Source organism: Rhinolophus hipposideros, assembly GCF_964194185.1.
Source record: "Rhinolophus hipposideros genome assembly, chromosome: 19".
NCBI lineage: Eukaryota > Metazoa > Chordata > Mammalia > Chiroptera > Rhinolophidae > Rhinolophus > Rhinolophus hipposideros.
Window position 1 is genome coordinate 43,905,170 of NC_138065.1, and position 13,106 is coordinate 43,918,275.

Sequence of the window (13,106 nt, forward strand, 5' to 3'; positions counted from 1 at the left end):
GCTCAGTAGATAACATCCCAGGCAGAGGCAAGGGTTTCTGTCCCTCTCCAAAGCAAGGAGTCTTTGCTGCGCAGGGCTCCCCTGAGGACCTCTCCTGTGTGGGAGCTCTACAAAGTGCAGAGAACAACCTAGAACAGAGGTGGCAGGCGGTGTTCAAGTCATGGAAGCCCCAGCTCCCGGCCTCGCAGACCGGCTGGGGGAGGGGACCAGCTGGTGGGAGAAACAGGTTTATGGATGCTGCTGAGAGCCCTGGGGAAATCAAGGTGAAAGGCAGCAGTCCTGCTAAGGAAGAGACCCACCCCTTGTTTATCAATCAGAGGGGCTGTGACAGGGCAGAAAGATGCAGGAGGCAGCTGCGAGGAAGGAGACCCACCCCCGCGGCCAAGCCCCCAAGTGAGGCCCTGCCTCCTGCCTCTGTGGGCAGACCCCTGGAGCTGGGGCTGCCCACGTCAGTGCTTCCGGCCTAGCCCTAATTCTGAATACCCGAAAATATGGGCACTGGAGCTCTAAGGGCTGGAGGATAAAAATACTCTGCATTTGGCATCGTGTCAGGTACCAGGTGGTAGGGGAGAAGGCGTCCTCAAGTGGTCTTGGCCCCGTGGGAGTCCCTTTCACCCTCTTGTGGGCCAGGACCACATTGCCAACGGTGGGCTGGCCTGTCAGTCTCTCGGCCTCCCAGCCAGGGCCCGGTGGGGCACAGGGAGATGAGCAGAGCAGGCCTAGGAGGTGGAGGGGGCAGGTGAATGACTAGGGCAGGGGACAAGAGGCCTGCAGAGAGAGGCCCCAGGCTGGGAGGAATCATGCAGCTAAAGAGGTAACATAGGGCTGACACAAGGAAGGGGGTTTGAGCTCCACCAGTCCCTCCACAGCAGCTTCCTAGGAGAGGGGGTGTGCTTGGCACCCCACGCACTCCACCCAGAGCCAGGCCATCTGAGCAGAGTGATGTCAAAAAGAAAACCCCCAATCGGCTTGAGGCTCCTGCTCCCACTTAATGAGGTTCATTATCAGCTGCTCTGATCCTTGTAAAGCCCAGCAGGCCGGATTAGGGGCAGGCCCTCTAATCGGACTGACTCCTCTCTGCTGAGCAGCCAGCCAAGGCCCCACTTACAAACAAGCCCCCTTCTTCCAAGGGAGCTGGAGGTGAGGCCACCTGGCGGGGCGGGCCAGGCAGGTACAGATGAAGGTACCTCCAGCAGAACTGAGAGCACCCAGGCAGGTGTTTCCTGGGATGGTGGGGGAGCAGGAGATGGCGGGACTGCACCCCCCAGAGGCCTGTCCTGGTGCACGTGGAGACTGATGGGGCCTGCAGTCCAAAGACCTCTGTGGGGAGTGGGGGCCCCCCCGTCCAGGAGCAAGTGGCTGTGACCAGGGCACCTTGTCTCCTGCAGGCCAGGAGCGACAGAAGCCAGAGGAAATCACGTCTGGCTTGATCCCAGGTAAGGCAGGAGCTTGCACATTCTGTCCAGACCTGAACACTAGTTCTCCAGGCAGCAAGTGAAAGGACACACGAGTGCTTGCCTTAACAAAAATAATTTATTCCATAGCCCTCCCAAGCAGTGAGCAGAGTGAAAATCAAGCGTGTGTACAGCGTCACCCACTCCTCCACCCCTTCCACCTCTATGACAGGAGGACCCTCGGGACAGATGACCTTCCCATCACTCCAGCACCCCCACATTCAAAGATTAGCATCTATCTTGGAGACAAAAACCGAAAGACAAAGACCCAGCTCCAAGAGCGCTGAGCCCAAGGGGGAAGAGGCCAAGCACATTTGAAGCAACCCTCTTTTTCCTGAAACTTCACTCTGCCTCTCACAGCTGAGCCCAGAGCAAGGTACTATAGATCCCAACACCCCCCTAAACCAGGTCCCCCCTAAATCAGCACCACCCTTCATCAGGGCCTGCTAAGCCAGACACTCACCCCCCAGCCCAATGACTATCACCCACCCAGCTGGGCACAGCTGCACGAACCCCACCCTGTGCAGAGGTTTGGGAAGAAGCCAGCCAGAGGCTCTCCTCCCACAAACCTCATCTGGGAGGCCAGCATGACTTCCAGAAGCTTCCAGACTCTACCCTAGAGCCAAACCCTACCCAGGATGTCTGAGGGGCTGGAGGATAGGCAAGCCACAGAGGGCCAGGGGCAGTCCTTCCTTCTCTGGTGTGACGGCCTCTTCGTATCCAGAAGGGAGCAGGATGGACGGAGGCTTGGGGTGCAGTGAAGAGTTCCACTCCAGCCCACTCAGCCTGGGGACCCCTCCTTTGGATGGGAGCCTTGGAAACTGGGGCTCACTTGTGCCAATTTAGGGCCAAAACCAAGCAGGAGACATTGCAGCTTCAGTAAAAATGAGGCAGGACTTCAAATAAGCTGAAAAAGAGGGATTTGGTGCTGAGAGATCAGAGACTGAGCCTCCCACCCTCGCTGCCCAAGGCTTTCGTCCCCTGCTGTTAGATGGACCTGGACCCTGTGCATGTCTTCGTGTCTGTAGAACACTCCTTCCAGAAGGCCTAAGGAGGTTCCCTGGAGCAGCTGGTTTTCCTGGATTTCCCTGGACAAGGAGTGAGGGGGCGGGGTGGGGGGGACAGAGGGCTGGAAGAGCCCCAGGGATAGCAGCTCCCTTTCCTGCTGCCCTTCCAAGGTGGATGGTTTAGGCTGCGGGGTGGCTGGCATGGCCCTTCAGCGCCCTCATCCTGGCCCGGAAGTAGGTGTACACAGCCAGCAGGCCCATGAAGGACAGGGAGTACAGCACCACACAGAGGCTGATGTCCAGGTGGGAGAAGTCCCCTTCCAGCACCTGCAGCCACTGGCCTCGGCCCCGCAGGGCCCCAGCCACTGGCTGCCCCTCAGGGATGCTGGGCAGCTGCTTGGAGCTGCGGCCCACTCGTCTCAGCTCTGCAAGGCCTCTGGGGAGGTTCTTCTCAGCCAGGAACTCAGCCAGCAATCCCGCGGCTCCTGTGTCTCGCTTGGTCAAAGGCCGTTGCCCTTTTGGCTGCTCCATCTTATCCCTCTGAAGCTGTGCTATGTGCTCGAGAGAGCCCCGGTCTAGCTCAGCTCTGGTCATACCGAGGCCAGCCTGCATCTCCTGGGGGAGACTGTCCTCAAGTCCCTCGGCTGCAACATCCAGGACGACAGTGACGGGGGGCTTTGTCTCTGGGCCCACCACGACCTCAGCCTTCTCAGGGCTCAAAGTTGAATTTCCCGTCACCAGCTCCAGCTGTTGTGTGGCTGCCATCCTCTGTGCACCCCTCCGCGGGCCCGACCCATGTGAGGGATGGTCCAGGACCACATTGCTCCGGGAGAAGTGCGTCCGGAAGAAGCTGAGGATGTTGCCCAGGTCCCACACAGGCGTACCCCGGAGTTCATTGTGGCAGGCAGAACAGAGTTCACGGGGTGGCCACTGCACCTTGGGGAACTGGGGGTCCTCGCTGGGGTCACCTGCGGAGACACACACACAGGCGAGCTGTGACACACGGGGCCCACCCAGACCTCATTCTCCCACTCAGAGCGCCAGCTTCCTCCTCTGCATAAAGGGCTCACCGCTGCCTTTGAAAAGGACGAGAAGTATGAGGGAAGGCAGACAAGAATCCAGCTAGCACAGGGCATGGCCCACAGCCAGCCCCACAGTGGTGCCTCTGGGTGAGGGGGCGGTCCTACGGACCCCCACCCCCAGCACTCCAGTTTCCCAGGGCGGTGAGAACAGCTCCCCTGCAGACACTTCCTCATATCAACCCACGTCTCCCTTTGCCAACTTCACTGCCAGTCTGTGCCCCTGGACCAGACGCGAGAAGACTCATCTGTCCTGCAGTCTTTGGTTGCTCTGCTAGTCTTTAGCTTCTTTGCATTTTTCTAAACTTTTCCAAGTTTTATACAGTGGAGATATATTACTTTTGTAATTAAAGGAAAAATGTTTTTTAAAATAAGAGTTCGTGGCACATGGTCATTCCACCACAGCCCTCTGGGGTAGGGAGGAATTCGTGGAATTTCCCCCCCAGATGGGCTCCAAGGGGTGGTTGTGGGGCAGCCTGGGGCCTGGACAGGGGAAGAGGACACTCAGGAGAGTCAGGAAGTTGCCCTGACCACCAGGCTGCTGGGACCCCATGTGGGGCGGCACTGGGGGCAGAGCCCAGGCTGAACCCCAGAGGGCCTGCAGGCTACTGGCCCCTTGCCCAATGTGGCCAGAGAACGCAAATCAGCCCATTTTTCTTGCAGGAGGCACCTCTCCTAAAGGGATTAATAGGAAAAAACAGTTGCTGGCCAGAAAGAAGCAGAGCAAGTGATGTAGAGTCAGAAAGGTCATTTTGGGGAGGAGTCAACAAGTAGATTCCAAGGGTCCGGTCAGAAGCAAGTGAGCGGGCCTTGCAAAGTGAGCACTCAGTTTGTACTTGCTCATTATTGTGATTAGTTTGCTCTGAAAGGACCCACCAGAAAGGGTCGAGTGCCGCCTTCCTTTAGGTCCCTGGGAGAGCGGCCGTGGCTCCTGGCCCAACAGTGGCAGCTGGGCCTGGAGGAAAGCTGGGAGCCCACTGAGGTCAGAGGGCTAGAGGGTCAAATGGAGCATTTGGTGGCAGGGGTAGGGCAGGGAGGGAAGTGGTGGGAGGAGACACAGGCACATGCTTTCTTTTCAAAGTCCACCAAGAGGCCCCAGGAGACCCAGACCACCTGCTCCGTTCAGCTACTTTAACCTCGCCTGCCCCGGGCCTTCCCCCTACCTCCTACCCCTGGGAGGTCTATCCTAGACACGCGCACTCCTCTCTCCCCACAGACAAGCCCAGGCTCTTGTCCACAGATGGCTCCCACCCCACCCACCAGCTCTGGTCCCCCCTGCTTTCGCCTGTTGGACCCATCAGAGCCCTGCGCCCAGGGAACACAGACAATGAGGGGAACTCAGAAGACAAGGGATTAGTGGGATTAGTCCCTGGTATTTCTTTGCCAGCACATTTTATCATTAGAACCCTCCCTCCCAGGGGGTGGAAAAGCCCAGCCATCTCCTCCTTATTGGTTTGAGTAAGGGGCCAATAGCCAATAGCCAGAAGGCAGAACAAGGGAGGCAGGAAAGGGACCCAAACAGGCCACAGGGAGGGGCCCTGGTGCAGGGGAAAGAGAACAAGAGCACTGGAAGACCAGGATGTTAGAGTGTCACAGCCTCAGTTTCCTCATCTGGAGAATGGGTCTAACAATACTGACATACATCACAGGGCTGGTAGGGCATATGAAAGGGCTGCGTGTGTTGTGAAATGCTGCAATACACGTGGTGTTACCTGGGGGACAATGAGTGTCCCGTCTCCTACCTCTGGTCCAAGACTCCCAAGTTCTCCGCCCCCAATCCTCCCTCTGCAGATGACTCCAGCCGTGGAGGTGGCCCTTCCTTACCTGCGAGGCGAGCATTGACCTTGTTGTGGCTAGACCAGAGCCAGAGAACAGCATTGTTCAAGCTCTCCACCCGGTGCATGGAGGCAGCAGCCATCTGCTCAAAGTGGCCGGCGCAGTCTCGGCAGCCAAAGAAGTAGCGGACGTAGCCCCGGATGGCCTGGAGGACTTCCTGAGCCTTGGCTACAGGGAGAGGAGATGTGCTCACAGGGGCCCTCAGACTGCCTGCCTCCCCTCTGTGGGGCCCCCCACTGACCCGCACAGGCCGCCATGGTCACCTCTGCACAGGGGCTCTCAGACTGCCTGCCTCCCCCCTGCGGGCACCCCACCCTGCCCCCCAGAGGCCACCACAGTCACCTCTGCACAGGGGCCCTCAGACTGCCTGCCTCGCCGCTGCGGGCCCCCTCCACAGCCCCCCACAGGCCGCCATGGTCACCTCTGCACCGGGGCCCCATATACCTGCCAGTGCAATGAGGGGCCCAGGGTCTCCTTGGTCTACTTTTCCACCTTCCAGCTGACTTCATCTTCTCCCAAACTCCTAAACCCCAACTTCCCTTCTTTGCCATTCATTCAGGCCCTTGTCACTTACTGACACTCCAGATAAAGTCCAACCTTGTCAGCAAGACACTCAGGCTCCTGGAGACGTGGCTGGAGAGGGAGGCAGGGGCCAGAATCCCACCACCCAACCCCCGGGCCCCTCCGCGGCCCCATCTTCTTTAGGCTTCCTGCTCCCACTTGCTCCCCATCGTGCCTCCTTCCTCGAGCACTGCAGCAGGAGTCCATGCTGATCTACCCTGCACCTCCTCTTATTTGTCTCCATTTCCCCCCGCCCATCCCCTCCCATTGGGCCCTCTGCACTGGTCAGCACTGACCTCTGAGCACTCCCCCCACTTTCCCGCTCTGACTGACATGGGGCTCCTCCCTGAAGACACTACCCCCTAGGCTCCTCTCAAACCCTTTTGTCTCACATACTCCATGTACCTCAGGGCTGGAGGTGGTAGAAATATCCTCGTGCTCGCTCCTTCCAAACTTTCTCTCCTTCCTGCTGCAAAACCTCCAGCCCTTTAAAAGCCGATCTCCTGGTCTCAGCCCTCTCCACCCACTAGGACACCAGCAGCCTGCACTGTCCCGCTGACCACCACGCCCCACGCCATCATTCCTGGCAATTTCAGCGCCCACACCAACCCGTGCCTCGCCTCTCACATCCTCAGCCCCCTCAGCTGCACCTTCTCCTGCATGCACCCCAATCGCCCGCCTGCCCACCACCTGCTCTGCCGCTGTCCTCGCCTCCTCTGCCTGCCCTCTGGCTCTGGCCCTCACCCGTTCTCGCCCCCTCCAAGATTTTACCCCTGTAAATGTTTTCTTTTGTTATTACATCATCTGTTTCTCCCTTACTGTGGGATCAGACTGCTGGTAATATCTGCAATAACGAAATCCCTTCTCTGACCCGTTATACCCCAGTGACTTTCCCATTAACTCCAGTTTCTTCCCTGCTCTTCTCTCTTCAGCCCAATCCAACCAGGCCATTCTCACCACTAATTCACAGACACGGCTCTTGCCAGAGAGGTCCCCAGCTAAAGCAGCACAGCAGCACCCACTCGGCCAACTACGTCCCCCTCCTTGAAATGCTCTATTTGGGCGGGGGGGCTCTTGAGATCACAATGGCTGCTGCTTCTGAGTCTCCTTTGCTGGCCCTGCTCCTCCAGCAGAGGTCCAAATATTGCAGAGCCCAGGGCTCAGGCCTCAGCACTCTTCTCTGCCCACCCACTCAAGGGCCCATCAGAGTCATGGTTTGATCTGTCATCTCCGTGCTACTGAGATACCACAGCATGTGTGTCTCTATCCCGGACTGCTCCCCAGAACTCCAGATTCAACTGTCTACCTCTCCATCACCAGGTGCTCAGGCCCAACAACCCCGGGGTCCGCCCCGAGCCTCGATCCTGCAGACTCTTCATCCATTCTATCACCGAGTCCTGTCAGCTCTACCTTCAAACTATCCCCCAAATCCGACCGCTTCTCCCACGTGCACACCTCCAGCTCTGGTCCGGGCTCCGCCGCCTCTCCTGGACTGACTACTTCCCCAGCTTCCAGCTGGCTGCCCTGCCTCCACCCTCCCCCGCCGAAGCCCGCCCTCCACCCAGTAATCTTTCTAAAGCATTCATCATTTGCATCATGCCCCTGCTTCGACCCTCCACTGGAATCTCAGTGCTGAAACAGAAATTCAAACCCCTCGCTCACCTCCTCTCCCGCCTCCTGTGGTGCCACACTCACTCCAGACCTGCTCTCTGCACCTGCCAGTCTTTGACCTGGGTTACGGGCTGAAATTTGCCCTCTAAAATCCATACTAAATTTCAGGTGGAAGTCCTAAGCCCCAGGACCTCAGGATGTGACTGTCCTTGGACCACAGGGTCCTTAAAGAGGCCATTAGTTAAAATGAGGTGAGGGTGTGTCCTAATCCAATCTGACTGGTGTCCTCCCAAGAAGAGGGAATTTGCTCACAGGGAAGACCATGTGAAAACACAGGGAGAAGAAGGTCATCTATAAACCAGGGAGAGGCCTCAGCAGAAGCCAACCCTGCCGACACCTTCATCTTCTGCTTTCAGGCTCCAGACGGTGAGAAAATAAAATCCTGTTGTTTAGGCCGCCCAGCGCATAGCACTTGGTCATGGCAGACCTATTGAAAGCAAGCCAATTCAGCCTGGACGGCTGTCTTCCCAGGTATCTCACAGCTGCTCGCTCTCACCATCCAGGTCTCAGCCCAGGGTCATCTCCTCAGAGAAGCCGCCCCAGCCCCCTCTCTAAACACAGCATGGCCCTCCAGGTTCTTATAGCACACTTTGCTCTGTCTTCTTCACATTTATCACTACCTGAAATGATGTGTTTACTGTCTGCCTCCTGCCACTGAAACACTGTCCCCTTGACGCAGGGACTTCTTGGCTCGTTTTACTGAACCGCACCCCTAGAGCAGGGCCTGGCACTTCGGAGACGCTTCGCTGGCTGACACAGTGACTGGCAGACTATCTCCACACACAGCAGCTCCCCTAATTCCCTCTGCCTCTGCGGGCCTTCCCTCTGTCAGGGATAGGACGCTCTTCTCTCCTAGCTCAACGCCTGCTCTTCCAACCACTCTCAACTGTAAAAAATAACTACAATCACGAAATAAATGGAGCCACTTTAAAATGGAGTCGGCGCTGCCATCCCAGAGGACCTGCCTGGCACGTCTGATGCCTCAAGCCTCTGGGATGATAAAATAGGGCAAAATCAGGTCCCAAAGAACTGGGCAAAGATGACAAAGAGGCAGTGAGTATGACTACTGGACTGATGGCTATCAGACGGAAAATGAAAAACACTGTTTGGAATTAACATCACTATGTCAGCTCACCTGCACCAACAGAAATGCCTTCCTTCTATAGGTGTCATTGTTCCCCTTCCCTTTCTCCTAAATCCCCTTTACCTTTGTGTCCTAATTAGAACACTGTTTGGGTTTCTGCCGGAATCAGCGCTTCCCCAACAGCTATCCTTTTTTTTTCTTTTCCTTTCATCTCAAATGAATGCTTGTTGCCTCTCACTTTGGCCTTTTATGTTTAGGTTAACACGACTCACGTCCAATGCCCTTTCCAACAGCGTGGAACATTCCCTCTTTTACTGGACGTCCTTCTCTCCCCCTTGGCTCTGGGCCCTGGGGCACTGCAGGGAAGCCCCTCCGCCAGCCCACTGAGAGCAGGGACTGTCTCTCTTTCTCCCCTGTCTCCTGTACGCTGAGCGGGGCCTGATATGTCCCTGATCCCTTGTTAATCATGGACTGAATTGACTGCCCACCCTTTCGGTCATTAAGCGAAGGTGAGGCAGTGTGGGTCATGGAGAGGGGCCCGGGCAGGAGGGGCGAGGTGTTTCCCCAGGCTTGCCCTAGAAAATGATTTTTCAGTGGGAAACAATAAATTGTTCAACGTACTGGGATCGGCCATCTATGTAAACTGTGAACCTGACACCGTTGTTTTCTTTATAGAAGTACAAAATATGGAACCACACATTTTTCATGAAGACTACAAAGCAAGCTTGTGGCCCTGAGACAGCCAGGGAGAAGAGACTCACACGCCCGAGTTTGTGGGGCACCAGCCTGACGGGGTGCAGGACTGGGTGGCTTCTCCAGGTCCTCCCCCTTCTGGATAATGCTGGTCGTGTGTGGCTAGCTGCAAACACAGAACCCCCTCAAGACGGGCCTGCAGCAGGGAGCCAATGGAGGCAGGAAGGGCTGGGACTCACCCATTTCTTGCATGTGGTCTACATTTCGCCCAGCTGCCTGCACAGTCAGGAAGTGAAAGAGGACCCACAGGGAGCAGGGAAAGCCCCGAAAGTGTGGCTCGCTCCCCTGGCAGCCGACCCAGCTCACCTTCTTGGCAATCACCGCGCCCTACGGGATACAGATGAGCGTGAGTGCATATATGTAGAAGAGAAAGGGTGGGAGGCAAGGTGACTCCAAGGTCTGCACACGGCCCTAAGACAAATGAGGTCCCTCTCACTTTATCACTTCGAAGGTGGCATTTCCCTTCCTCTGGCTCCACCCACCAAAGAGCACCAGACCTGTCCTCACTCTGGCCTCGACTTCCCCATCTAGACAACGAGGGGCTGATCCCTGAGGTTCCTTCCAGCTCGGACATTCATGTCGTATGGCTTTGTGCCTCTGTGGGCTGCAGTGGCCCACCTTTGTAAATGGCGGGAGCCGAAAGGCACCCCGGGAGAGGGCCAGAGAAGTGACGCTGAGCGTCATGATGTACTCGAAAGCAACAGAGAGCAGTAGTTAAACACCCTCTCACAGGTGGTGTCTGACAATCGGCTTTACATCCCAGCCCAACCACTTACTGGCTTAGACAAGTTACTTAAACTCAGTTTCTTCATCTGCTCAATGGGGATAATATCCACCTTCCACTAGTGTGGGGGGGATTAAAAGAGATATGCACGTGGAGAGCTCGTAAATAGTGACTGGTTAATTATTACTGGAAGGACCCAACCATCCTGGTCAGTGAGCTCAGTGTTAACCTTTTCACTCCCATAGTCAGTGAGATGGGAGAGGCCGCCAGACTCACCTCATTCCTGCTTTCCAGGGCAGTCTGAAAGAAACCGTAGGGAATTTTCTTTCTCTGCTGCCTCTTAAGCCAGTCATTCATGGAGTGCAGGAAGTTCTGGACTAAGGGCTGGCCAGGGAAGTACTATGGGGAAGAACAAGTTCAAGTTAGAGTGAGAAACAAATCCCTCAGAGGCCCCCAGACCCGGGGATGGGAAGGGGCAGGGCAGACAGGGGGCCAAGGCAGGAAAACCTTCCACCTAAGACACAAATGTGGGTTCCTCACTATCTTGGCTCTGGGGCACCTGGCGAGACGAGGGGATGGGTGGGGAGAGGAGGGAGGTGCTAAGGGGGGCCGGGCAGGGCTCCTGTGTTTGCCAGACCACACGCTGCCAAGGGAGGAGAGCTGACCACCTGGTCACCTCCCAGAGCTGCTGGGAACCCTGGGCCACACAGAACCCTCTACAGCTGATCTTTTGACAGAGCAGCTGATTTGCTGACTAACTGACTGGCTGGGCTAGGCTGGCAAACAGCCTTTCATTTGTATTCCACGGGCTGCCAGTGGGGATAGGCAACCCGGGGGCTTCTAGCCAAGATCCCAATCTTGATGGTAAATCCCAGTAGTCTCGGAGGAACATGAAAAGCTACTCTGACAATAAGTCAGCTCAAATCTGATTAGTATCAGCACTTTAAAACCACAAGGACTCCCGGGAGGAAGACAGATATATGCGTGTGTGCACGTGTGCGAGTGCACAAAAACACCAGGGGCTCGGGGCAGGAGAAAGAGGGAGGGAGGCAGCAGCAGAGCTGGTTGAGAGGTTGACACTGAGAAACTTGGGGAAGAAAAAGAGCAAAGAAAACCATTTAACAGAAGAAGGGTTCCGGAGATGGAAATGATCACTAAAGAGAAAAACCTGCCAAGGATCCACTCCTCTGGGAAAACCATTACCTAATTTTATCAAACGTCCTGGGCTGCACACCATCCCCCAGGGGGAGAAGTGGCCGGAAAGAATCTTGGGCTTTGACACGCTACCTCTTGGTCAGCTCACACGGGCCTCTGGGCTCTCAACACAGATTTACAGCTTCCGGTCAGCATTTCTCACTGACCTTTGGCCGTCATCCGGACTTGGAACCGTCCGCCTTCTGAGGCCATGGTGTCAGAAGGATGAGTTAAGGAGCTCTGCACTCCAGGAGTCACCCTCCTGGTAGGAGCAGGGAAACACTGGTGACCACACGCCACCCAGTGGCCAGTCCTGCGAGCCACTCGTGAGGGGGAGAGAGAGCAGGGAGTCCCCGCTAGGTGGGTGGGGATGGGCAGGGTTGGGAGATCACCCACAGGACACACAATGCCTCCCCAACGGGCACAGCAGGGCTCACAGATCCTCAGGGCAGAGACGCAGAGGGAGTGCCAGCGCCTTTCAGGCTCCCAGTGACCCAGGCACGTGTGCGTGAGGGCATGGCTCAGAAGAGACGTGGGAGCAAGTCTCAGCTCAGCCACCCGCTGGCTGGAGGGCCGAGGACAAGGAGCCTCCATTTCCTCTCCGTGTGACAGGATATTGCTCTATGCACCCGTGGCGATTGTGATGAGAAAAACAAGAGGCTCATACACAAAGAGCAGTTTGCAGTCTGGACCCTGTCAGAGCCCAAGAAATGGTGGCTGCTACTTTTATTCCTACCCCGGTAGGGTGTCAAAGCCCAAACAAGGGACGGGTCAAGATACTCCGCAGTCTCCAGGGGAGGAGGCCAGGCTCAAACAGGCCCTCCGAGCCCATGCCCTCGGCTCCTAGTCTTGTGTTTGCCTGGCTTCCCTGTGTCCTCTATCCTGAGGCCAGCCCTGTCCTCCGAGGGGCCTGGCTGCTGGCACAAAGGCCTCCTTCTCCCCAAACTCACTTCCAGCACCTGTTGAGGGTGGGAGCTCAGCTGGTACCACCACGAGGATGCTGCTTAAGCCGCTGCCAGATTGGTCATTTCCTGGGTCTCATTCTTCTCCTCACATTGGCTGCAAACCCTCCCACTGGCACTCAAACTGAAAGCGGCTCTGAGTCTGGCTGAGAGATGCCAGCGGCTCACAAGAAACCATTTCCCGGGAGATTCCTTCGCAGTGGGCTGCACTGGGAGGCGGGGTGTCCTTCTCGTCTCCTTCTGAGGGACGCCTGGAAAGCACTCTGGGTGTCAGGCGTGTGTCAGCAGGAAGACAGAACACAGAACTGCTCAAAGACTTTCTCCCTGTGATTCTCTGAGCCAGCCACCCCAGGCCTCAGCGACTTGGGGACCAAGCGGCTCACAGGGCCTCAGAGGAAAGGCCTCTATCACCAGGGGCTCAGTCTGGTGGGACCCCCGGGAGGGGCCGAAGGCTGTCTTGCCTTACATGGTAACAGCACTCTGTGACACCTCACAGGGTCCTCTCGGTGTAATCACACACGCACGTGACTAAGCCAAGTGGGCCAGAGGGCCAAGCTGGTGAGTGGGCAGAGGGACTAGGCTGGCAGGCAGTTCCCGAGGCAGAGGTGCAGGTCACCCCAGGGTTACGCCCAGCTGCCCACAGACCTGCTCCCAGAAGCTCAGACCTGGCACCCAGGGCTGTGGGTGGCTGAGTCAGCAGTGAGGTTCTAAGAGGCCCAGAGCCCGGATCTGACTCAGCACCCTCAGCAGCCAGAGCCTAGGGGTTTAAGTAGAGCAGCAT

General features: G+C 56.8%; 1 protein-coding gene across 3 annotated transcripts in view; it reads right to left on the reverse strand.

Moving 5' to 3' along the window:
• Positions 1–1,512: 1,512 nt before the first annotated feature.
• The window catches only part of QSOX1 (quiescin sulfhydryl oxidase 1), a 39,363-nt gene continuing 27,769 nt past the window's right edge, over positions 1,513–13,106 (reverse strand). Inside the window, exons 9-13 of one of the 3 annotated variants that reach the window (XM_081026130.1) lie at positions 10,446–10,568; positions 9,625–9,772; positions 5,365–5,544; positions 2,730–3,429; positions 1,513–1,897 (exon numbers count right to left, since the gene is read on the reverse strand). In XM_081026130.1, coding sequence (XP_080882256.1) covers positions 1,891–1,897; positions 2,730–3,429; positions 5,365–5,544; positions 9,625–9,772; positions 10,446–10,568 — 1,158 coding nt within the window. In that variant the 3' untranslated portion in view covers positions 1,513–1,890. Of the gene's footprint in view, positions 2,362–2,502; positions 3,430–5,364; positions 5,545–9,624; positions 9,773–10,445; positions 10,569–13,106 lie in introns of those variants that run through there. The other 2 variants (XM_081026131.1, XM_081026129.1) reach the window with 2 other exon arrangements.